Source organism: Dermochelys coriacea, chromosome 7, assembly GCF_009764565.3.
Source record: "Dermochelys coriacea isolate rDerCor1 chromosome 7, rDerCor1.pri.v4, whole genome shotgun sequence".
NCBI lineage: Eukaryota > Metazoa > Chordata > Testudines > Dermochelyidae > Dermochelys > Dermochelys coriacea.
In genome coordinates this window covers 37,142,992-37,169,449 of record NC_050074.1, presented here as the reverse complement: position 1 = coordinate 37,169,449, position 26,458 = coordinate 37,142,992, and the positions used below count along the sequence as shown (strand labels likewise).

The 26,458-nt window shown below is 47.8% G+C and overlaps 1 protein-coding gene across 2 annotated transcripts in view; it reads left to right on the top strand.

The window, feature by feature from the left end:
* The window catches only part of CFAP92 (cilia and flagella associated protein 92 (putative)), a 91,097-nt gene that overhangs the window by 4,087 nt on the left and 60,552 nt on the right, over nucleotides 1–26,458 (top strand). For both annotated transcript variants that reach the window (XM_043518612.1, XM_038409457.2), the window contains exons 3-5: nucleotides 1,391–1,590; nucleotides 13,362–13,569; nucleotides 23,002–23,133. In XM_043518612.1, coding sequence (XP_043374547.1) covers nucleotides 1,391–1,590; nucleotides 13,362–13,569; nucleotides 23,002–23,133 — 540 coding nt within the window. The remainder of the gene's footprint in view (nucleotides 1–1,390; nucleotides 1,591–13,361; nucleotides 13,570–23,001; nucleotides 23,134–26,458) is intronic.

The window sequence follows — 26,458 nt, the reverse complement described above, 5'->3', positions numbered from 1 at the left end:
TTAATTTTTGTAACTGAGTTAATTTCTTTTGAGTTAATCATTTGAGTTAACTACAATTAATTGGAAGTCCTAAACAGAACATAGCTCAGCAATGTCCCATGGAAGGCTACTAACAAACATTTGTTCATTGTGTCTTTGGTTTTACTATTATTTGTGATATTACGTTCATTGGAAATTTGGGATATTTGTCCCGTGGATTGAATAGGACTAAGCTTAAATCTAGTAAAACTCTTTCACCAGTAACTATCTATTTGACAAGCACATCTTTTTATCTGGTTTCTTTTCTTTATTTAAATAGACTTGAAGTTTTAACTGACAGATTTTCTGTTTCCTTTATTATTTATGAGTTATATTATCAAAAATATAATCAATTACTAATCTGGGAATGGTGTTATTAGATGCAAATCTAGCTCCTTGGCCCATGGGCAACTTTGCAACAGAACTGGTGTGGTTCTGATGTGGAATAGGGGCATCTGGATGTAGCAGGAGTGTACATAGGCAACACAACCTTGTGTGGTAAGGAGTTCTGCTTCTTCCATGCAAGTTGTCTGTGTAGCATAGGGTCATAGTTGGTGGGGAGTTTTAGGCTTGTGACGGGGCAAGGCCAGATGGCTATGGAAGAGTAGTGGGAGATAGATATATTAGCTCCAGGCTAAACAAATCCCTGGTACCAGGATAAGTGAAATGGCAGCTGCTCCAGGTCAGTTAAGACACCTGGGGCCAATTAAGAACTTTCCAGAAGGCAGGGAGAAGGCTAGGTTGATTGGGACATCTGAAGCCAATCAGGGGCTGGCTGAAACTAGTTAAAAGCCTCCCAGTCAGTCAGGTGTGGGTGCATGTCGGGAGCTGTGGGAAGAAGTTGCGTGGTTGGAGAGGCTGAGTAGTACAACCATATCAGGCATAAGGAAGGAGGCCCTGAGGTAAGGGTGAAGTGGAGCTTGAGGAAGTGAGGGCTGCTGTGGGGGAAGTAGCCCAGGGAATTGTACATGTCATGTTTCTAAAAGGTCAGCTACCATAGCTGATACTATTAGAGTCCCTGGGCTGGAGCCCGGAGTAGAGGGTGGGCCTGGGCTCCCCCCTCCCCGACCTTTGCCCCCTATGAATCACTGAGCCTGGGAGACAACAGAGACTGTACAAGGAAGGATAACTTTTCCTCACCTCCCTCGCTGGCTTATGATGAAAATGGCTCAGTAGACTGTGACCCTTGTCTCTAGAGAAAGAAGGGTTACGTGGAGGGTCACAGTGAGCCTCTGAGGCTAGTGATATCTGCCAGGAAATGCGGGACCCACTGTGGCAAGGACAGGGCTTTGTCACAGGCTGTAGGATCTGTTGCTGTGCTGAGTTTGACAAGATCTGAAACTTTCTAAATCTATATAAATATTTTTCCTAGGTCCAAAGCATAGGCCATCCAATTTAACTGACAGGCAGAGAAAAAAGTCTAATGCTGGAAAAGATGCAGTAGCTATTCCAAAAATGCGGCGTTACTACCACATTGAGTACTTCCTTCTACCAGGTGATGTTGAGCCTAGGAAACTTGATTTGGCGTTGTTTGGTGTGGTGGCCAAGCTGTTTGTGGAATGTGAATCCAAGGTAAATAGTATGATGTTTATAATTTTGGGAATAACTAGTTTTTATTTACTATGATCTCTATTTGACATAAGAGAGATTTCTGAAATATTTATATAAAAGTGACTGTTATAATTGTTTAAAACTGAACAGTCCTGTACTTCATGTAGTGGAGTCAGGAGAATGCTTCCAAATGTGATGTAGGTGAGTCATGCTCATACTTTTATTAGCACTACTTGGGCCTTGTCTACACACACAAGTTATTTAACTCAACCAGTATGGACTTAATTGTATTGAAATAAAGGTGCTTATACCGGTGTAGCTTATTCCCATACTAGACAGGTGAATAAACTACACTTATTTAAGGCATCTTTATAGCAGTATAAATGCTTCTCCTCTAGGGGTTGTAATGGAATAACTATTTAGGTAAAGAGATCACACCTGTAACTGAAGAAGTTATGCCACTACAAAATCTGTGTGTAGACAAGGTTTGAGATTTGCGCTTTACATTCTTTAGAACATATTGAAAGCTTATTCCTTAACAAGAAGACTTGAGTTTGAAAAAAACATATGCAAAGTAAATCATCTAATCAACTTGAAATATTTTAAGTGATTTTTCTTACAAAATAGTAAATTGTTTTGTAGAAGCTAAATTATATTCCTAGTAAGTTCCTAAGAAATTTCCTAATAATATCACATTTTTATAGGTTCAGTCTATACTAATGTAGAAACACTTTATATTGTAGAATTGTTTGAATCAAAGCTCCAAAATGAGTACAGTAACTCCTCACTTAGTCATCCTGGTTAACGTTTTTACATTGTTGATCAATTAGGGAACATGCTCATTTAAAGTTGTGCAATGCTCCCTTATAAGTCGTTTGGCAGCCACCTGCTTTGTTCACTGCTTGCAGGAAGAGCAGCCCATGGAGCTAGCTGTTGGGGGCTTGGAACCAGGGTGGACCAGCAGCCCCCCATCAGCTCCCCTCTCCCCTAAGAGCCTGCTGGGCGGGCTGCCGCACAGGGAAATCAGTTCAGCTGTTCCTCCCCCACTGCCCTGTGCTGCTCCTGCCCTCTGCCTTGGAGCTGCTCTCCAGAGCCCCCTGCTTGCTGGGGGGGGGGAAGGGAGTAGGGTAATGTCAGGGTGTCCCCCTCCCCCCTTCTCCTGCACCCCACTTACCCCATCCCGATAGAGCAAGGGGGGACACACAACAGGGCTCAGGACGGAGGGAGCTTCCTGGCAGCAGCTGCTGTGGTCTCAGCTTGCTGATTAACTTAACAAGGTAGTGATCAGCGTACTGTCTCTGTCTGCCATGCTGTCTCCCCTCCCTCCATTTGTGCTGCCTTGTAGAGTGTGAGGCTACATTAACAATGTGACAGGTTTCAGAGTAGCAGCCGTGTTAGTCTGTATTCGCAAAAAGAAAAGGAGTACCTGTGGCACCTTAGAGACTAACAAATTTATTAGAGCATAAACTTTCGTGAGCTACAGCTCACTTCATCGGATGCATTTGGTGGAAAAAACAGAGGGGAGATTTATATACACACACAGAGAACATGAAACAATGGGTTTATCATACACACTGTAAGGAGAGTGATCACTTAAGATAAGCCATCACCAGCAGCAGGAGGGGGAAAGGAGGAAAACCTTTCATGGTGACAAGCAAGGTAGGCTAATTCCAGCAGTTAACAAGAATATCAGAGGAACAGTGGGGGGTGGGGTGGGGGGAGAAATAAAATGGGGAAATAGTTTTACTTTGTGTAATGACTCATCCATTCCCAGTCTCTATTCAAGCCTAAGTTAATTGTATCCAGTTTGCAAATTAATTCCAATTCAGCAGTCTCTCGTTGGAGTCTGTTTTTGAAGCTTTTTTGTTGAAGGATAGCCACTCTTAGGTCTGTAATCGAGTGAGCAAAGAGATTGAAGTGTTCTCCGACTGGTCTTTGATAGTTCTAATTCTTGACATCTGATTTGTGTCCATTTATTTTTTTTACGTAGAGACTGTCCAGTTTGGCCAATGTACATGGCAGACGGGCATTGCTGGCACATGATGGCATATATCACATTGGTAGATGCACAGGTGAACGAGCCTCTTGATAGTGTAGCTGTTAACCCTTAAGGGTTCAGCCAATCGCTAGTTAATCATTTAGCAGTAAGGCATCCCCTGGGAAATATCCCACCTTCTGACTTCACCACCTCAACCAAACTTCACAGTTGGCATCGCTGTGTACAGTATTAAATTGTTTGTTTAAAAATTATGCTGTGTGTGTGTGTGTATATATATGTCTTTTGTCTGGAAAAAACATTTCCCTGGAACCCAACCTTACATTCTTATGGGGAAATTGGATTCGCTTAACATCATTTCGCTTAAAGTCACATTTTTCAGGAACATAACTACAACATTAGATGAGGAGTTGCTGTATAGAGAGATGCATAATTTATAGTACACATGGAATTAATTTGGGACATATTTTAATGAGGATTCATTTGTAACACGTTTTTGATACAAAGCATTTCACAAACTATTGGCTCAATAATGCAGGTTGTTGAGTGTCCTCATCTACCAATAACTTCTGTAAGAGTTGAGGAATATGGGAGAAATAAATAAAATATTTTGAATATAATCTTTGAAAGCATAATTAATCACTTATTTCTCCTAATCTCTCAACATGAATGGTTTAATTTGTAGATTTTTTTTCAAAGTAAAATAGGGAATGTAGCCATAGTTGGCTGAAAATTTTAACTTCAGAGCTTTGTGTTCAAAAAGGTTCTTTTTTTTTTTTAAACATTGAATTGAGGGGAAAACGTATTTGTTATGATAATGTGAATAAGACATGTATTGTAGCATAAAGGGACTTCAGCCCCCTGTTTATCTTCCGCCTTATGGAAGTGGGGGAAAGTGGGTTGTTATCTAAACTTGAAAGAAAGAAAGAAAGAAAGAAAGAAAGAAAGAACTTGGTCCTATTTTTTCTGTGTGCTTTATATTTTCAGTTAGAGACAGATAACAAAAAACCCTGAAAGGTATCTACTGAAATGTTTTTGTTGTTTCCACTAGGGCATAAACTTGATTTTTGTCCTGTCATTATTATTGGCTTTTTTTCAAAAGGCCAAAAAAATTTAGTACTGTAACATGTACATTCCATGCTTGGAATTCTCTTAAAGCCATAGCACAGAAGTAGTGCTGAAAGACGGAAGAGTGAATTTAGTCCCTTTCTTTTTGCCAAGGAGCAAAACTTTCAAAAGTGCTTAAGTTACTTAGGCTCCCAAGGTCCTGATCCTCAAAGGTATTTAGGGCCTAACTACCTTTTAATGTGCACTGTTTCTAGTTGTGACATTTTCACCAACTCCTTCAGAACACTTGTGCCTGGAGTGATACTTTTTGAGTGTTGACAGTCCAGTGTTGGCTAACTCACTAGTACACAGCTGTTGCTGTATTACTCCAGTAATTCTGTAGTGAAAATTACAGCTGTGCTTCAGGAAGTGCAGAAAGTGGGGGCAAGAACACTGAGCAACTTCAGTCTTTGGCTGAGTTCACTGAACTTCCTTTTGCCTCAAGAGCACAACTTAATAAGGGCCATCTTGGAAAATTAAATTGAAATTGCTTCCAGGTGAAGGGCATAGTTGAATAATGTGGATGAAAGTCTGTTTGCTGCCCAGAAACCACTGTCCTTTAATTTGACAATGAATCCTGCCCTGCCCACCTATCGGTGATCAACACTGAACATGGCCTGAAACTTTAATGTATTAATGTTGATGTCAGGACTGTCCTTACCCATACGCAAAGTACGCAGCTGTATAGGGCTGCCCTGCGCATCTGTGTGCAGCTCCAGCCCCTGCCCCTGCTTCGCCACAGCCCCACCTCTTCCCGCCCCTGCTCTGCCCCAGCCCCATCCCTTCCCACCCTTGAGGACTGCAGCAGGGCCAAGCTTGCACTCACTGATGGCGGAAAGCAGTGACCCGGCCCCAGCCATGCCACTGCTGAGTGCTGGGGGGCAGTTGCCCCCTGCCCCCAAGCCATCCCTCCCAGGCCTGGAGCCAGCCCCCCCCCCAATGGTGGGGCTGAGTGGGGCCCCAGAATACCGAAGGATGGCCCTGGTTGATGTTATCCTCCTCACTTTGATAGCTGGTCTTTTCATACTGCCTTTGGTACCCACAGACACACAACTTGAGCAGTCTGTCTGTACATTGCATGGATTCTCAAGAGTGTACTGTCAAAATGGTGGTATATAAACATCTGCATTCCTTAAAGAGTGCAACTGAGTGAATTTATGGTTGCTGATTTTTTCTAAATCATTGTTGGTGGTATGTCTGGCAATACATAATAAAAATAGATAAGTTACATATGCAGTTAAAATGCTCAATTTTATGAATGATAGAAAGGTATATTAGCTTGAGAGAGTGCAGTTAAGATACTTTCACTTTGTCATTTCACTTTTCCATTTCTTTTCCTTCCTATTTTTGCCATCCGCTCCCTTTTTCTGTTAGCCATCGACCACACAGGTTCAAGCAGAGCGCTACAGGCAGAAACAGTCGACAACACTAATTTCCTCAGTGAGTGGATATAAAACTGTAGGAGAGTTTTAGAGATGGAGAATTATAGACCCTGGATGCCTTTTTTAATGTATTATTTGTTTAATATGTGACCTGATGCCTCACTCATTGCGTTCCATGTAAACCATGCACTAAATGAGGCAGGAGTGTTCATAATCTCAGCCTCCCTCACCATTCAGCCTACCCGCTGATTGAAATAGTAGGTCTGACATAATCTGAGAAAGGAGGTGCGGTAATACCTTTTTATTGGACCAACTTCAGTTAGTGGAAGGGATACACTTTCCAGAGTCCTTCCTCAGGACCAGATACAAGTGATGTTAGGATCCAGGGAAGAGCTTTGTGAAGCTCGAAATCTTCTCTCTTCCACCAACAGAAGTTGGTTCAATAAAAGATGTTACCTCACCTGCTTTGTGTCTCGTATCCTAGGACTAGCATGGCTACAGTAACACTGCAAACATACCATGAGTTTTGTATCTATATTGGTTCCAGGATATAAGGGAAATAAGGTAGGGGAGATAATGTCTTTATTGGTCCAGTAAAAGACATTACCTCACCTATTTTGTCTTTCCTTATGAAATTAACTTTTCAATTAAAAATCCCACACTTTTTCTAATTGTCCATCTGTGTTCTGCCAATGATTTGTAAGTTTTATCTCTTAACAGAAATCATTCAGCACATACAAACATTTTTAAACGTTGAAAAATTATAAAATCTTATATGATTTTCACTGAATCATGCAAAGGCTAGAAATGAGATGGGTAGAAATGAGAGCTCTGAGTGGTAGCTGTATCAACAAAAAAAAAAAAAAAGTTTTGCTGATACAGTGGTGTCTGTATCAGCAAAAACAAGGAGGAATACTTGTGACGCCTTAGACTGAGATTTTTTTTAGTAGAAATGAGGATACTAGAGAATGGGGTGTGAATGACTGAGAAAAGTAACAAAGTGGATGAGGCAATATCTTTTATTGGATCAACTTCTGTTGGTAGAGGGAACCAAGCTTTCCAGCTTCACAGAGCTCTTCCTCAGGTCTGGAGAAGCAGTGTCACAGCTAAATACAAAGTGGAACAGATTAATTAAGTTTAAGAAAAAAGAAAAGGAGTACCTGTGGCACCTTAGAGACTAACAAATTTATTTGAGCATAAGCTTTCATGAGCTACAGCTCACTTCATCGGATGCATTCAGTGGAAAGTACAAGAGGGAGATTTATATACACAGAACATGAAACAATGGGTGTTACCATACACACTGTAAGAAGAATGATCACTTAAGATGAGCTATTACCAGCAGGAGAGCGGGGAGGGGGGGGAGGAAGCAAATCTTTAGTAGTGATAATCAAGGTGGGCCATTTCCAGCAGTTGACAAGAACGTCTGAGGAACGGTGGGGGGAGGGGGATAAATATGGGGAAATAGTTTTACTTTGTGTAATGACCCATCCACTCCCAGTCTCTATTCAAGCCTAAGTTAATTGTATCCAGTTTGCAAATTAATTCCAATTCAGCAGTCTCTCGTTGGAGTCTGTTTTTGAAGGTTTTTTGTTGAAGAATAGCCACTCTCAGGTCTGGAATCGAGTGACCAGAGAGACTGAAGTGTTCTCCGACTGGTTTTTGAATGTTATAATTCTTGACTTCTGATTTGTATCCATTTATTCTTTTACGTAGAGACTGTCCAGTTTGACCAAGGTACATGGCAGAGGAGCATTGCTGGCACATATCACATTGGTAGATGCGCAGGTGAATGAGCCTCATAGTGTGGCTGATGTGATTAGGCCCTATGATTGTGTCCCCTGAATAGATATGTGGGCAGAGTTGGCAGCGGGCTTTGTTGCAAGGATAGGTTCCTGGGTTAGTGGTTTTGTTGTGTGGTTGCTGGTGAGTATTTGCTTCAGGTTTGGGGGGCTGTCTGTAACAAGGACTGACCTGTCTCCCAAGATCTGTGAGAGAGATGGGTCATCCTTCAGGATAGGTTGTAGATCCTTGATGATGCATTGGGGAGGTTTTAGTTGGGGGCTGAAGGTGACGGCTAGTGGCGTTCTGTTGTTTTCTTTGTTGGGCCTGTCCTGTAGTTGGTGATTTCTGGGTACTTTTCTGGCTCTGTCAATCTGATTCTTCACTTCAGCAGCTGGGTATTGTAGTTGTAAGAATGCTTGATAGAGATTTGTAGGTGTTTGTCTCTGTCTGAGGGGTTGGAGCAAATGCGGTTGAATCATAGAGCTTGTCTGTAGACAATGGATCCTGTGGTGTGATCTGGGTGAAAGCTGGAGGCATGTAGGTAGGAATAGCGGTCAGTAGGTTTCCGATATAGGGTGGTGTTTATGTGACCATCGCTTATTAGCACCGTAGTGTCCAGGAAGTGGATCTCTTGTGTGGACTGGTCCAGGCTGAGGTTGATGGTGGGATGGAAATTGTTGAAATCATGGTGGAATTCCTCAAGAGCTTCTTTTCCATGGGTCCAGATGATGAAGATGTCATCAATGTAGCGCAAGTAGAGTAGGGGCATTAGGGGACGAGAGCTGAGGAAGCGTTGTTCTAAGTCAGCTATAAAAATTTTGGCATACTGTGGGGCCATGCGGGTACCCATTGCAGTGCCGCTGATTTGAAGGTATACATTTGTCCCCAAATATGAAATAGTTATGGGTGAGGACAAAGTCAAAGTTCAGCCACCAGGTTAGCCGTGACATTATCGGGGATACTGTTCCTGACAGCTTGTAGTCCATCTTTGTGTGGAATGTTGGTGTAGAGGGCTTCTACATCCATAGTGGCCAGAATGGTGTTTTCAGGAAGATCACCGATGGATTGTAGTTTCCTCAGGAAGTCAGTGGTGTCTTGAAGATAGCTGGGAGTGCTGGTAGCATAGGGCCTGAGGAGGGAGTCCACATAGCCAGACAATCCTGCTGTCAGGGTGCCAATGCCCGAGATGGGGCATCCAGGATTTCCAGGTTTATGGATCTTGGGTAGCAGATAGAATACCCCAGGTCGGGGTTCCAGGGGTGTGTCTGTGTGGATTTCTTGTGCTTTTTCAGGGAGTTTCTTGAGCAAATGGTGTAGTTTCTTTAACCCTCAGTGGGATCAGAGGGTAATGGCTTGTAGAAAGTGGTGTTGGAGAGCTGCCTAGTAGCCTCTTGTTCATATTCCGACCTATTCATGATGACGACAGCACCTCCTTGTCAGCCTTTTTGATTATGATGTCAGAGTTGTTTCTGAGGTTGTGGATGGCATTGTGTTCTGCACGACTGAGGTTATGGGGCAAGTGATGCTGCTTTTCCACAATTTCAGCCCGTGCATATTGGCGGAAGCTCTCTATGTAGAAGTCCAGTCTGTTGTTTCGACCTTCAGGAGGAGTCCACCCAGAATCCTTCTTTTTGTAGTGTTGGTAGGAATGTCTCTGTGGGTTAGTATGTTGTTCAGAGGTGTGTTGGAAATATTCCTTGAGTCAGAGACGTCGAAAATAGAATTCTAGATCACCACAGAACTGTATCATGTTCGTGGGGGTGGAGGGGCAGAAGGAGAGGCCCTGAGATAGGACAGATTCTTCTGCTGGGCTAAGAGTATAGTTGGATAGATTAACAATATTGCTGGGTGGGTTAAGGGAACCACTGTTGTGGCCCCTTGTGGCATGAGAGACTGCTGAATTGGAATTAATTTGCAAACTGGATACAGTTAATTTAGGCTTGAATAGAGACTGGGAGTGGATGGATCATTACACAAAGTAAAACTATTTTCCCATCTTATTTCCGCCACCCCGCACTGTTCCTCAGAAGTTCTTGTCAACTGCTGGAAATGGCCCACCTTGATTATCACTACTAAAGCTTTTCTTCCTCCCCCGCCGGTAATAGCTCATCTTAAGTGATCACTCTTCTTACAGTGTGTATGGTAACACCCATTGTTTCATGTTCTCTGTGTATATAAATCTCCCCACTGTATTTTCCACTGAATGCATCTGATGAAGTGAGCTGTAGCTCACGAAAGCTTATGCTCAAATAAATTTGTCTCTAAGGTGCCACAAGTACTCCTTTTCTTTTTGCGAATGAAGACTAACACGGCTGCTACTCTGAAACCTGTCATTAAGTTTAAGTGGTTCACACATGCTATAGGAGACCATTTAAAATGAAGTGGGCACTTAACACCTCTGCAGTTCTAGGATAAAGGAGGGGTAGTAGGCTGCAGTGTGTGTTACAAATTGTTGTAATGAGCCATCAAACCAGTGTGTCCGTTAAGTCCATAAATTTTAGCCTCTTGCAGAGTTATGAATTTAAGTTCCCAGGCTCCTCTTTTGAAGTTGTTGTGCCGGTTGCCTTTGAGGACGAGGACTGAGAAGCCAGATATGGAGTGATCACTTTGTGAAATGTGATCATCCTTGGGTGATAAGGTGTTTTTGTCCCTTTTTATCATTGTTCTGGGAGTTCATTTGAGAACAACGTGATTGGCTGGTTTCACCTACATAGCTGTTATTGGGGCATTTGATGCGCTAGATGAGGTTCGCTCTATGTTAAGCATATGTTGGACCCATAGATCTTGAAAGGTGCGTTGTGGAGGATATTAATCATCTGAGCAGTGGAGCTATGCCTGCAGGTTTTGCATCTGTTGGTCTGTAAGGGTCTGGTGCCTCTTTGAATTGATTTATCTTGGTCTGCGAGGAGCTAGCTTCGATTAATGAGCTTGGCAAGGTTGGAGAGTTGTTTGAAGGCCAGAAGAAGGGTTTCCTGAGGAAGAGCTCTGTGAAGCTCAAAAGCTTGTCCCCACCAACAGTGGTTGGTCCAATTAAAGATATTGCCCACCCACCTTGACTTTCTCGTATCCTGGGATCAGGATGGCTATAACACTGCAAACAACAATCAGAAAAAGGAAGATTAGACCCTTGTTTGTTGTAGGAAACCTAGAGGAAGTGTGTTTCAAGCAGTGTTTTGAAATGGGATGGGAAAAATCCGAGAGATGGAGGGAGCTGTGCAGCAAAAAAATCAGCCAGTGAAAAAGTGATTGACATTCTCTCTATACAGAAACAGGAGTACTTGTGGCACCTTAGAGACTAACAAATTTATTTGAGCATAAGCTTTTGTGGGCTACAGCCCACTGCATTGGATGCATGCAGTGGAAAATACAGTGGGACGATTTTATGTACACAGAGAACATGAAACAATGGGTGTTACCATACACACTATAACAAAGCCCGTTGCCAACTGTGTCCACATATCTATTCAGGGGACACCATCATAGGGCCTAATCACATCAGCCACATTACCAGAGGCTTGTTCATCTGCGCATCTACCACTGTGATATATGCCATCATGTGCCAGCAATGCCGCTCTGTCATGTACATTGGCCAAATTGGACAGTCTCTGTGTAAAAGAGTAAATGGACACAAATCAGATGTCAAGAATTGTATCATTCAAAAACCAGTCTGAGAACACTTCAATCTTTCTGGTGACTCTCTTAGACCTAAAAGTCGCAATATTACAACAAAAAGCCTTCAAAAACCCTAGACTCCAATGACAGACTGCTGAATTGGAATTAATTTGAAAACTGCACACCATTAAATTAGGCTTGAATAAAGACTGGGAATGGATCTATCATTACACAAAGCAAAACTATTTCCCCATGTTTATTCCCCACCCCCCCCCCCATTCTTCACACGTTCTTGTCAAGTGCTGGAAATGGCCCATCTTGATCATCACTACAAAAGGGTTTTTGTTTTTGTTTTTTTTTTCCCCCTCTTTTGCTGGTAATAGCTCACCTTAACTGATCACTCTCTTTCTAGTGTGTATGGTAACACCCATTGTTTCATGTTCTGTGTATATAAAATAGTCCTACTGTATTTTCCACTGCATGCCTCCAATGAAGTGGGCTGTAGCTCACGAAAGCTTATGCTCAAATAAATGTGTTAGTTTCTAAGGTGCCACAAGTATTCCTGTTTTTGCGAATACAGACTAACACGGCTGCTACTCTGAAATCTCTCTATACAATAGGTGATGATATGACTGCTAGAAATACATATCTGATATTTTATGTTAGGCCATTTAAGATCCTCTATAAATAAAGGAAGGATTGGGGGTGGTGGAGGAAAGAGAGTGGCAGGTATGATGTCCTAGAGGCCATGGCTAAAGCACAGAAATGAAATTTGTTATTCCAAGATCCTGCAGCCCTTATTTACCAAAATAGCTCCAATGATTTCATTGGTTTGACAAATTAGCTCCCACTGAAATTTCATATATAAAATCAAATGTCTGCTTTCAAATATGCATCTGAAAGATTGAGGTTTTTTTGGAAATAGATTTGGAACCAAATCCTGCTCACTCACCTTACTGACGTGGGTAGGCCTATTAACTTTTTCCATGAGTAAGGGTTGCAGGCTTTACATTTTCACGTGGATTATGTAATATCTTATTCATACAATGGATGCAAAAAGGCCAAACTTGTATCTTGTTTCTGTCATCTTTTCCTATGTATTTCCAGCCCTTCTGATTGGCTGTCTGATTTCTTGCCCATTTCTTTAAGATTCAGGTTTTCTTTTCACCTCCTGGCCAAACGCAATGTTTTAAAGTCAATTGCATGTTGATAAAAGATGTCAGAGTTACATCCCTGGAAATCAAAGACACATGACATAATACATTGTAAAATATAGGGTGGATTTTAGCACTAGGGCTTTCATTTCATGTATAGTAAGTCAACATTTAAAAATGTATATATACAAACTTGTAGTATTTCGTTCAGTCTTCAATATATGTTCTTCCTCTTATTAACTTCTGTTTTGATCCCACGTTTGCAAAATCTGAATTTGGTTTGATATAGCCATTTTGATTTAGCTCTGCAAAATGTGCTGCTGTGACAGTCAGCTGACGCACTCATAATTTCATACAAGATCTCTTTAAAAGGTTCTGATAACCCTCAGCATGATCTAATTTTAATTTACACTTTAAGAACAATTTCATTAGTTTTTAGCACATACCTTTATTGTAGTTTGTTACTCCTCTCCCAGCTGATGGCCAATTGCTCTCTGAGTGGGAAAAATTATACAGGGTGCTATGTTGTGCTTTACTCCATACTATCTATCTAGTGGCTGTATAATCCATGCCACCTTGAATTAATTAAATGTTTTACTGCTCCCTGTACACGTCTGGTGTTTTGTAATTCTAAGGCTCTTTAAAAATTCAATTAAAATATGGTCATTAATGAATCCTTTCCCCTCAATAGCCACAGTTAAATGGCAACAGAATGTTCGTGTGAATCTTAATGTTTTTCAACTCTGTTCTTCCTAGGTTGTGAAACCGTGGTTTGAAAATGATCAAATATGGGTGTCCTGGAACCACAGTATTGATATTCATGTTACTAATGAGTTTCTAATAAAACTGAGAGATCACAAAGTAACTCTGACGATATGGGATACCAAGGACAAAGTTTCTGCAAAAACTAGGTTTAGTAAACCAAGGGTTCCTTATTCACCCGTAGAGGATTCAGATGCTATTGGTAAGTATTAATGTAAATAGCCACACTCCTTATAAAATGTATTGCAAGACAGGAGGTTTAGCACAAACAAGAAAACAAAAGGGTATTATTTTTAGTTTTAATACAGGATTACAGTAATTCATCATAGTGTTAACATCACTTCAGTTTTTCATAACCAACTTGGTGTGCCCACTGTTTAGTTATTAGATGGTTATTTCAGATTCATATAATGTGAATCCCCTAAGAATTATTGCTATTTGTTCATATTTTAACAAATCTTCAGGTTTGTCCCCAGCAAACTTAGAGGCAGATCTCTGAAATCTTGCCTGTGTAGAACTACAGTTTCAAATTTATAATCTGAGTTTTTCTAATTTTAAAAAAATTGTGATGGGGCCCTGTAGCAATGCAAGACTCACCCCGCGGCACCTCCTGCTGGTCATCTAGGGAATTAGCGTTCCAGCCTCCAGAGCACCCTTTGCAGGCCGGCATCCCGCTTGCCACTGGGCCCCAAGTCCTTCTCAGACCCTGTGCTCCCCTATCTTGGGTGCTGACACCTGGCAGTACCCCTGCCATCTCTGGGTTTCCCTCTCTCCAGGGAACCCCCAGTCCTCTATCCCCACCTCACCTGAGTCTGTGGCTACTGCCAGTCTCCATCTAGCCCCCGCACGCTGGGGCGGACTGCAGTGTACAAGCCACTCATCGGCAAGGGGTGTTTGAACCTGCTGCCTCTGCCTACTCCCAGGCTGAACTCCTGCAACCCCAGTACCCATTAGGCCTTTGGCCAGACCTACAGCCTGGGGTTTTTCTAGGTGGGAGCTCTGCAGCTCCCTTGCCCTATTCCCCAGTACTGTTCTATTCCAATACCTTTGTTCATTCCCAGGCAGCAAGATCCTTCTCTCTCTACTGCCAGAGAGAGACTGACCTAGCTCCTGCGTAGCATCCCCTTTATAGGGCCAGCTGTGGCCTGATTGGGGTGTGGCCCCCATCTGAGGCTGCTTCTCCCAATCAACCCAGCTTTCCCCCTGCCACAGCCCTCTCCCACGGCTGTTTTAAGCCCTTTAAGGCAGGAGCGGGTGGGGGGGCCTTCTTGCTACCCCCCAGCCCAGTTTTTTTCTCCCTTCCTACCATAGCTCCCTGGAAGATTTTCCCCTGTTTGTTTGTCTGCCCCACACTTGCCCCGTCCTAGATTCCTGGGTTTGATAGTGTACCTGCCCTGCCCCAATCCTCGTCCCTTTTGCTCTACTTGCCCCGCCCTCAGTTGGTTGTTGTTCCTGCTGACCCCTGCCCCGCCCAACCTGCAGTTTGGTGTGCCCATGTCCCCTTCCGGAGCACTTGTGCCCCCCCTTTAAGTTGTTTACCCTGATCACTGCACCACCCCGATGCCATTGTAGTCCTTCCCCATCCGAGTGTAGCTGGAGGAGCCGGTGCCCCGCCTTGTGCCCGTGATTGTCCCCCTCTCCTTTGTTGTCCCCGTGTCCTCCTGCTGCTGGCACCCTCCTCCCCTGCCTGCAGCCTAGCGGGGAGGAGTGGTTGCTTCTTCCCTTCCCCCGTTGCCCACCTACAGTTCCCCCGCCCCCCACACTGGTACCCTCCTTCCTGCATACAGATTAGCAGGGTGGAGTGGTTGGCCCTGTCCCATTTCCCCTATTCCCATTGCCTTGTCTGCTGGACCCTCCTCCCCTGCATGTGGTCTAGTGGGGAGGAGCAGTTGTCCGTTGTCCATTGTCCTATACCCAATTTAGGGCCTTCTCCTGCCTTTTCCCACTATGGAGGAGGACCCTGCTCCTGCCCCTACTGCTCCTATAGTTTCCCCCTTGCCACCGCCCTTGGTCGCCCCAGCGGCTACCCTCTCGGCCACCACTAGCCCAGACTCCGCCGCTGCCATGGCTGCCCCTTCCATCAGCAAAAAGGTCCGGGGGAATAAAACAGGGCAAAGGTCCCGCCTGGAAAACAAAACCTCCCATTGGCGGGGCTGCCCTTCCTGCCGTGGCCCTGACATCTTCTGCGGCTCCTTCCTCCCCAGCCGTTCTCTCCATCAGCTCTGGGAGCGCTCCATCCCAGGCCCCCAGAGTGTATGCCCAGGTGGCGGCCGCCGCGCCATCTGCCCCAACTGCTGCCTCCGGTACCATTCCTGGCGGCCGGGGCCCCTTCTCCTTGCTGACCAGGAGGCACCGCGTCCGCTGCCTCCTGGTGTCCGCCTCGCCCCACTTGGAAATGTAGGTGCAGGCGCTGGCGAGGATGGTAGGGCCCACAGCCGTCGTGGCAGCCTCCAAGATGTATGGTAAAGTTGTGTTCTTCCTGGCTTTGGAGATGGTAGAGAATGGCATGGAGGTGGGGGGCGTGTTCATTCCCCTAGAACCCCTGTAGGACTTGGGTGTACGGGTTGCATTGACCTCTGTCCTGCCCAACGTTGCCCTGTTGCCTGCCCTCTCGACCCTGGGGAAACCCATCTCCATCATCAGCCCTCTCCCACTGGGCTGCAAGGACCCTGCCCTCCGCCACGTTCTGTCCTTCTGCCGGCAGGTGCAGATTCAAGCGCCGCTGGCGACGCATGGCAGGGTGGCACTCGAGGGGTCCTTCTTGGTGTCCTATCAGGGGACCCATTACCGGGTCCATTATTAGACAGGGGAGGCCCGGTGCTTTCTCTGCCAGGCGACAGGTCACGTCGGGAGGGACTGCCCCCTGGCCCGGCCCAGAGGAGCGTCTGGGACCCCCAAGACCCGGGAGGGCACCGGCTCTGTCACTGCTGGCGACCCTGGCAGCCCAGCTGCCACTGCCGCTGTCCTCCTCCCGTGGAGGAGAGGGTGGCAAGATCTTTGCCAGCTGAAGGAGAGGGCCTGCCCCAGGAGGAGGTTTCCCTTCCTCCTGTTGTGCCGCCCCGAGCCCAAAAACTATCGCCCTTGCCCCCTGGCCCTTCCCCTGCTGATCGGTCCTCCACCTCCACTTCGGAGGGCTGGGTGCTCTTCCGGGGGAAGCACGGTGCCCGTAAATCGTGGGCTCGATTCCTCCCCTCCGACGAAGAGGGAGAGGAGGCCCCCCGGAAGATGCTGCAGGGGGCTGACACTGTTACATCTTCCACTGCGCCCCCGGGTGGAGCCCAGCAGGAGACTCCGGCCATGGTAGCCATGGCAGCAGACAGAATTGCCACCGCCCGCCTTGTTGAGTCCCTTTCCGAGGAAGCCTCTGTAGGAGTTCCCCCTGCCCCTTTGCCATCTGTGCTTCCCACCGCTGTCAATACAGGGGCTATTACTGCCCCGGTTACTGGCGGGGAGGATCCTGGGGCCGCGGGGACTGAATTTACTTTCATATTTGAGGAGATCGAGGCCCTGGGTCTGACCTCGGTCACCCAGGGGGAGGACGATCCCCTGCCAGCGGGCCTCGATCTGGGTGGCGGTTCAGTTCCACCGCCCCCTCCGCCTTCTCCCTGCCCCTCAGTCCCAGCTGTAACCCCCACTCTGGTCCTGGGAGCGCCCCTGGCTCTTCCTATTTGCCCGGCTGCGGATGGCATCTCACCTGAGGCTGCCGAGCTCCCAGAGGTGATGGCCGATGCCGAGTGGTCGGGCCCCAGGCCTGTGGGTGTGCCCTTTACCACCCGTACGGAGTGGTTGTCTTCCCCTCCAGGGGGGGCCCCACTGAAGTTTCCGTAGTGCCTGACGTCATGCCTGCGGGTGACATGTTTCTCACAGCTCCCATGCCCAGCGTCAGTGAAGACCCCCTCTAACCCGGTCCCTTTGTCCCCCAATCCCGGCCGAGAGGAGCCGCACCCCTATAGCCCGACTGTTGGGGGACCGTGAACCTATCAGTGTCCCCGCTCCTGTTCCTACCCCCTGCTCCCAGCCCCTCTCCTGCCCTGGTCCCAATATTAGCCCTTGTCCCTGCTCCCGCCCCTTCTTCTGTCCTACTCCCTGGCCCCGTCCCCGCCCCGATCCTATTTCCGTTCCCAATGAGTCACTCGCCCCCTTCCCCGCCACCTCCCATGCTGTTGCCGCCCCCAAGGTTGTCTCGTTTCCTTTGTCTATGGACAATTCTCAGGGGGCGGTTTTCGTGTCCCCTCTTCCCAACATCATGGGGGCTGCATTATTCCTTCCGCCACCCCCTCCCATGCCGGGGATGGGGACGGGCTGCCTGGCGCAACCGTTCTGGGGTTCCGCTCCATGCTTGCCCATCTCTGCAGGCCGTGAAGGTCTTTTAGGGGCCTCGTCGGAGGATGGCAGTGGGTTGGCTGCCGCATCCCCCTCTGCACTGAGGGAAGAGCTGTGCCGTTTCCTGCTGGACACCCGTGGCTCAAAGGGCAAGGTGCAGCCTTCCAGCGCTGGGGGGACTTCCATTGTGTCCTCTGGGCTGTGAAGGGCCTTTTGTGGGAGGGGAGAGGGACTGGGAGGCATGGCCTCGCGGCCTACCGGCGGGCCCATAAGTTCCGCAACTCCCTGATGACTTTTGGGGTCAAACATGGGTTGTTGCGGGGCCCGCTGGAGGCCGTCTGTCACCCTGCCCATGAGGATTTGCCCCAGCCCTCCCTATGAAGGATACCATCTTTGCTATGCTGAACACCAGGGGCTGTAGCGTGGGTCTCCGCAGGAGCCAGGTGCTCTCCTTCCTTCTGGAGGGGGAGTACTCTGTGATCTTCCTGCAGGAGACCCACACGGCTCCAGCCATTGAGGCTGGCTGGCGGCTGGAGTGGGGGAACGAGGTTTACTTTAGCCGCCTCAGTGCCCGTTCGGCTGGGGTGGCCACCCTGTTCTCCCACGAGCTACGGCCTGAGGTGCTGGGGGGTAGCTGAGGTCGTGCCGGGTCGCCTGTTGCACGTCTGGGCCTGTGTGGAGGGGCTGATATTAAACCCGATCAACCTTTACACCCCGAATGCAGGCCTGGAACGGGTGTGTTTCTATCGGCAGGCGTTGGCCTTCCTCGGCACTCTGGATCCTCACGAGTGCCTGGTCCTGGGTGGGGACTTCAACACCACCCTCAAGGACTGGGACCGCTCAGGAGTCAAGACATCCCAGGCAGCTGCGGGCGTTCTCAGGGAGATTGTGGACCATCACTCCCTGGTGGATGTCTGGCGTGACCACCACACAGACGACGATGTTACCTTTACTTATGTCCGGGTGGAGGAGGATCGGTCGCGCCACTCCCGGTTGGACTGCATTTATGTTTCACGTTTCCATCTGGCACGAGCCCATGCCTCCAGCGTCTGGCCAGCCCCGTTCTTGGATCACCACTTGGTGACCGTGACAATCTCTCTCAGTTCAGAGAGGCCGGGGCCGGCCTATTGGCATTTCAATAACAGCTTGCTGGAGGACGTGGGCTTCGTGGCGTCCTTTTGGGAATTCTGGCTGGCCTGGCGGGGGCAGCGGCGTGCCTTTCCCTCGGCGAGGTGATGGTAGGATGTGGAGAAGGTGCGCACACAGCTCTTCTGCCACGACTACACCTGGGGTGCCACCCGGTGGAGGGACACAGTGATAGGGCACTTGGAGCGGGAGGACTTAGAGCTAGAGAAGCATCTCGCCTCCGGCCCCGAGGATCCACCCCTCTGAGCAGCATACTGGGAGAAGCGGGAGGAGCTCCGGGCCCTGGAGGACCATCGAGCCCAGGGCGCTTCTGTTCGATCCCGCATCCGCCTCCTTCAGGAGATGGATCGCAGCTCCCACTTCTTCTATGCCCTGGAGAAAAGGAGGGGGCAAAAACGCATGTCACCTGCCTCCTGGCGGAGGACGGGACCCTCCTCATGGATCCGGAGGAGATGTGTGGAAGGGCCAGGGCCTTCGACACTAACCTTTTCTCCCCAGATCCGACCGACGCCGATGTCCGCAGGATGCCTGGACCGAACTCCAGATGGTCAATGCGGGCGACCGAGATCGGCTGGAGCTACCCCTCTCTCTGGCCGAGCTCTCAGAAGCCCTCTGTCACATGCCCACTAATAAATCTCCAGGCATGGACAGGACCGTGGAATTCTACTGCGTGTTCTGGGGCGTCCTTGGCCCAGACCTTGTCATCGCCTGGGCTGAGTCCTTGCAAAGCAGGGTCCTCCCTCTCTCGTGCAGGCGAGCTGTGCTCACCTTATTGCCGAAGAAGGGGGACTCCGCGACTTATGGAATTGGCGTCCCCTCTCGCTCCTTAGCACAGACTATAAGGTCGTAGTGAAGGCCATCTCGCTGCGGCTGGGGTCCATGCTGGCGGACGTGGTCCATCCTGACCAGACCTACGCTGTCCTGGGCTGGACCATCTTTGACAACTTGTATTTGGTCCGGGACCTCTTGGAGCTGGGGCATAGGGATGGTCTGTCGTTCGCCCTCCTGTCCCTGGACCAGGAGAAGGCGTTTGACAGAGTGGACCACGGGTATCTCCTGGGCACCCTGCAGGCGTTTGGCTTCGGGCCCCAGTTTGTGGGCTCTCTCCAGGTGCTGTATGCTGATGTGGAGTGTCTGGTCAGGCTCAACTGGACCCTGACTGAGCCGGTCAGCTTTGGGCGGGAGTATGGCAGGGGTGCCCCCTCTCAGGACAGCTGTATGCTCTGGCAATTGAGCCCTTCCTCCGCCGGAGGTTGGTTCTTCGGGAGCCGGAGCTGCAGCTGGTCCTGTCGGAGCACGCCAACGACGTGCTTCTCGTGGTCCAGGATCCAGACGACCTGTTGTGGGTGGAGGCCTGCCAGGCCGTTTACTTGGCGGCCTCCTCTGCCTGGGTCAACTGGGTCAAGAGCTCTGGCCTGGTGGTCAGGGACGGGTGGCAGGCGAGCTCCCTCCCACCCGCGCTTCAAGCCATCCGGTAGAGCGCGGGTCCGCTGCTCTATCTTGGCATTTATCTATCCATCACGCATCCTTCTCCGCCGGAGAACTGGTAGGATTTGGAGGCCAGGGTGGGTGAGCGGCTGCGGAGATGGACAGAACTGTTCCGGTGTCTCTCCCTGTGAGGGAGGGAGCTGGTGCTGAACCAGCGGGTCCTGTCCATGCTCTGGCACCGACTCAACACCCTAAGCCCAGCCCCGAGGATCCTGGCCAGGTTCCAGAGGATGTCTTTGGAGTTCTTCTGGCCAGGGCTGCACTGGGTCTCTGCAGGGGCTCTGAGTCTTCCCCTGGAGGAGGGAGGACAGGGCCTGGTTTGCTTGCGCAGTCAGGTCCATGTCTTCTGTCTCCAGGTCCTGCAGAGGCTCCTTTTGCGGTGCAGGTAGTCCGGCGTGGAGCACGTTGGCGCATGCCTTCCTCCGCTGCTTCCGAGGGCTCCGATATGACCGACAGCTCTATTTTCTCCATCTGAGAGGCCTTCCGCGAGACCTCTCCGAGCTGTCAGTCTTCTATCAGGACCTCCTCCGGACCTGGAAGCTTTTTTTCGGCGACCAGGTCATTTGTGGCCACCGAGGGAGCAGACCTCCTCGTGAAGCCCCTGCTACACAACTTCGATCTCCGTGTGCTGGTGGTATGTTGGAGGTTGGTCCTGGCAGAAACCACCAGAGTCGGAGACCTTCTGGACTACGACGGGGGATTGGGTGGAGCCCCGCGCGCTCTGATGACACATGGGGCTTTCCACCCTTCTAACCCCTAGATGCGTACTCCAGGAAGTGAAGGCCGCTTTGTCACCAGATTCTCTCGCTTTCCTGCATCGAGCCCTGTGAGAGGGTGTTCCCTGCCCACCCCTCATCCCTGGCCCTCCAGACATTTTTCTTGGGCCCCTTTTCCGTGAGCCCCCTTGGCCTCCCCGCTCCCACACTCCGAGCTGGTTGCATACCCTGCAGCCAGTTCGGTTTTGAACTGCGCCCAGGAACCATCTGTACACGCTTGTGCTCCATACGTTACATTTCCTCGCCCTCATATCCTGCCCTGACACCAAATGGCGGGACTGTCTTCCACCTAAAGAGGGTGAGGAGCCCTGGTGGGCCAGCCTTTATTCCACTTTGGTCCCGCGGCCCGCCGGGGATGTTAGTTGGTGGCTCCTTCATGGAGCCGTGAGCATGGGCATGCACCTGGCATGGTTCACCCCTACACCTAAGGCCTGCCCCTTTTGCGGTGTGAGGGAGAACCTGGCGCACACCTATCTTGAATGCTCCAGGTTGCAGCCCCTATTCCGGCTCCTCCAGAACCTCTTGTTGAGGTTCTGGCTGCACTGTTCCTCTTTGCACACCCTATCCGTGGCCCCACAAAGTCGCGAGACCTCCTCGTCGGCCTCCTCCTGGCTCTGGCCAAAGCTTCCATCTATAGTACTAGGAGGAGGATGTTAGACTAGGGGGTGCTCTGTGACTGTGGGGCCTATTTCCGTTCCTCCCTAGTTTCTCGCATCCCGGCAGAGTTCCACTGGGCAGCGTCCGCTGGCTCCCTCAACAGCTCTGAGGAGCAGTGGGCTCTGTCTGGGGTTCTCTGCTCGGTGTTCCCATCCAGTCTCCTCATTTTGAACCTCTGACCTTCACTCCAATCCCTGTTTTTCATTAGTTGTCCCCCGTAATCAGTTGGTCCCTGGGTCCAGTGGTCCTTCCCGCTAGGTTGGGAGAGGGGCCTTTAGCAGTGGGCGGGGCTTGCACCTGCCCACTTCCCAGGTTTTCCAATATGACCCTGCTAAAGGTCCCTTTTGTGTAGTGAGGGAGTACTTCTGTTTTAAAGTTGCACTTTTTTTTATTCTAATAATAAAATAGCTGTATTTGCTCAGGAAAGCTCTCCCAGTTCCATGTATTTCAGTGGAATCAAAAATGATGTCCTTATCTCCCCAGATACTTTTATGTATAAATTTCAATTGCTGGCAAGTAGACTGCTCTGTGGATTTTTTAAAAAGTGAGTTGTCACTACCAAATAAAATATTTGAAGAAATACTAAGAGTTTTGTCAGAATAAAGGATCTGTTAGTAAGAGTCTTTAATGAAGCTTTAGATTCCTATCTGTCAAAGCAATCCAAGCATGTAATTCTCATCTAGCAGGAAATAGCAATTGCTGGGATTGGAAACTCATGTGTTTCACTCAGTGTTTCCTGCTGATTCTTCTGGAGGGCATGAGAGTTTGGAGCCAGTCATTATGCAGCAAGGTGAGGGCAAAAAGGGTGAGAGGCCAGAGGTTCCACCTCCCAAACTCTCATTCCATAAAGAATCTATGCCTAAAGGTCAGTTTCTCTCATCTGTTCCCATGGCTTCTTGTGTCTCCTGCAGGAGTAAGCTGCCATGAGCTCCTGTGAACCTCAGCTGCCCCCTCAGAGTATATTATACAGCACAAAGAGTGAAAACCAGTTATGCTAGCTACCTCCACAGGTTTTGGAAGGAACCTTCTGGCACTGCTTGACCTTTACTTCTAAATCCACAGAACTGTGTGCTCATAGAGTGGGTTCCCTTGGATCACAGGGGAGGGGAGAGCATGATGTGGAGGAGACACTTACCCTGCTGTGACCCAAAACGGAGACCTGAATAGTAGATAAAATACAACAAAAATAAGGCAAAATGAAGATGTCTGAATGGAAATTTCTTGTTACCTTTTTCCCCCTCCAGGTGGGGTAAAATATACGGTGTTATTGCAAAGAAAACTCTTCGAGGACAATCAGCCAGAACTCAGCTGTGTTAAAATTAAAGGTGTGAAAGTACCCAGTGCATCAGAGAAACCTGCAATGGGTTTTACAGCAGGTAGAGTTGTATGAACACAGGCTGGGTGGGGATCCTGGGATAAGGATCCCAGGGAGGGAAACGGGGGCTGGGAGCTGGAAGACAGGGACTGGAAAACTGGGATTCATATGCAAAGTCCTGAGGGAGAGAGGCTGAAACGGGCTAGGCAATGATACTAGGGCTGACATGAGTAGTTGAGGGCTTGAGTGTGGGGACTGAGAGGAGTAAATGGGTGAAGGAGTGGCATGACTGACACAGAGGCTGAACAGGATGTAGGTAGTAGGGGTCAGGCAAGGGGAAAAGGGTCAGGAGGGATGTATACCCATTAGAGCACTTTCCTCTCCAGAACCTGGAGTGGAACACAAGATTCTTGAGTTTCACCATTCATCTACTGTTAGCAAATATCTGTGACGCTCACTGGCAAAGTATTTCTAATTCCCCTCACATGGCTACTTTTGCTACTAGTTACTCTATTAGCTGAAGTGACAAAGGACTGTTACGTGAACCTAAAGGTTCCAACTCTGCGGATGATCTATGTAGGGCTCAGTAGGATGCCACATAAGGGGATCTGTCTTTAGTTTGCTTTATTATAAACCTAGGAAATTACACACACAAAACTGTTAAAAGAGCATTGTTAAGGTTGCAGAGTCAAGTACTCGAAAGTTAGAAAATGCCAGAACTGCCTGTGCTTGACTATGCACTTTTTCGTGTTCTTTTACCATAGTTTTGTGCGTGTGTATCAAATAGTACTGTTTAGAGAGGAACCACCTGTGAACCTCCATAACTCTGTTCTGATCTTAAATGTTTCTTAGGGAAGTACTTTCCTTTTTTTTTTTTATTAATGAAACATTGTAGTATTAGAATTTTTTTGCTTCTCTTAGACTATGGTACTGGGCTTGCATTTTTTCAGATGGAGGTGTAAAACTGAGACCCTGACTACTAAAGATCATTAAAGATCCAGTGGAAAATTTTACAATTTCAGCAGTGGGTGTTGGCATCAACTGTAATTTACTGGCTCTCTCTATGTATGTACTTGTTTGTTGGCAATAGTGCCATCTAGTGACTGATTAACATAGAGGAAAATGGACCTGCTACTATGACCAGCAACGGAGATAATTCAAGTGGTAGAAGTCTGTGTTTTTGGAATGGAAGGACAATAATTCTGGCTTCTTATCTGCATAGGTGTGTAAATTTATCTAGTTGTTGCCTGCAGCAGGTAGGTGTTGTTACAGTGTCTTGGCCAGTTTCCATGTGGACAATTGCATTTTTCTTATTTAAATGGATTCCCTTCCAGTTTCACCTAAATAGAGTTCTGCATTTCCTGCCCTAAACTGTTGTATAATGTTGCTGTAAACAGCTATATACATGTGTTATTATTTATAAGTAACCAACAACACAGAACAACCTTATGTCACCAAGAAACATGTGTGCCTATTGCTAGGACTTAGGGTTTTGTTTGGCACAGATAGATTCTCTAGTAAGTTACAGTACAGCCTAGACTTCCTGTTAGGGAGTCCTTTGCTAAGAGTAGTCACCTCCTGCAGGATGATGATTTTAGCTTGGCTGAGGGGGGGTACGTTATAGCATGACCATAGGCATGTATCAGTGTTATACTGAGATGTATTTCTCCCCTCTTAAGGCTAAATCCTGCCTTACACTATATTAGGGAGAAAAGAGTACGTGACCTTTTCAAAGCTCTACTGCTCAAGAGCACTTGGGATTGCATCCAGCTATGGTGTCAGTCCACATACTGAGTCTCCAAGTGGGCTTTATTCATCTCTGCAAAGTGCCTGTTGCTGGGCATATAGGCCATTCTTACTTAGTAGAGCAGTAAACAGCACATTGCAGCCTACCTGTATCCTGTAGCTGCAGAATGGCGCTTGTGCCAGATATGCAACCAGTACCTACCTCTCCACTCTCCTTCCTTGCTCAATTCCTCCACGCAGTGGTAGCAGGGTTTTGCGCGTAGTTGATAGAATATCCTCACATATTTAATTAGAAATTTGCTCTAATCGCCAACATCAAGGATGCTGAATTTCACTGCTAAAATTGCACAATACTTTTCTTTAATAAATTTCAACTTTTTGAATTTCCTGCTCTATTTTATCTTTTAATTAAATCTTTATTGAATTCTAAGCTCAGGAGACATATTGTACCATACTGATAGTACATAGAGAGTATATAGGGCCAGATCCTCAGCTGGCTGCAGTGGAGTGCTGATTTACACCACCTGGCCGATGATATTGAGCGTGTGCTCATCTTGTATAAATATTAGCTGTAATATCAAAGACAAAATCTGACTAAAATATAGTCTGGCATAAATAAGCAAAAAGGAATATATTATTCCTAGTATACATGAACTTCTACACACAAATCCTGACAGCAAAGTCAATACCTACCTAAACACAGATTTCAGAGTAGCAGCTGTGCTATTCTGTATCCGCAAAAAGAACAGGAGTACTTGTGGCACCTTAGAGACTAACAAATTTATTAGAGCATAAGCTTTCGTGGGCTACAGCCCACTTCATTGGATGCATAGAATGGAACATACAGTAAGAAGACAGATAGATAGATATACATACAGATAAGTTGGAAATTGCCATACAAACTGTGAGAGGCTAATTAGTTAAGATGAGCGATTATCAGCAGGAGGAAAAAAAACAACAACTTTTGTAGTGATAATCAAGATGGCCCATTTAGACAGTTGACAAGAACGGGTGAGGATACTTAACTTAGGGAAATAGATTCAATATGTGTAATGACCCAGCCACTCCCAGACTCCACTCAAACCCAAGTTAATGGTATCTGGTTTGCATACCAATTCAAGCTCAGCAGCTTCCTGTTTGGAGTCTGCCCCCGAAGCTCTTCTATTGCAAAATTGCCACCCTTAAATCTTTTACTGAGTGGCCAGAGAGGTTGTGCTCTCCCACCGGTCCTTGAATGCCATGATTCCCGACATCAGACCTGTGTCCATTCACTCTTCCACGTAGAGACCATCTGGCCCGGCCAGTGCGCATGGCAGAGGAGCATTGCCGGCACACGATGGCACACATCACAATGGCAGATGTGCAGGCGAACCAGCCCCCGACGGCGCGGTCAATGTGATCAGGTCCCATGATGGCATCACTTGAATAAACATCGGGCCCTGCTGCAAGGATAGGTTCCTAGGTTAGTGTTCTTGCTGTGTGGTATGCGGTCACTGGAGAGCATCTGCCCCAGGCTGGGGGGCTGTCCGCAAGCGAGGACCAGCCCACCCTGAAAGATCTGTGAGTGTGAGGGATCATTCCTCGAGACAGGTTGGCTGGGCCTGACAGTCTCTATGCGAAAGAGTGAATGGATGCAGGTC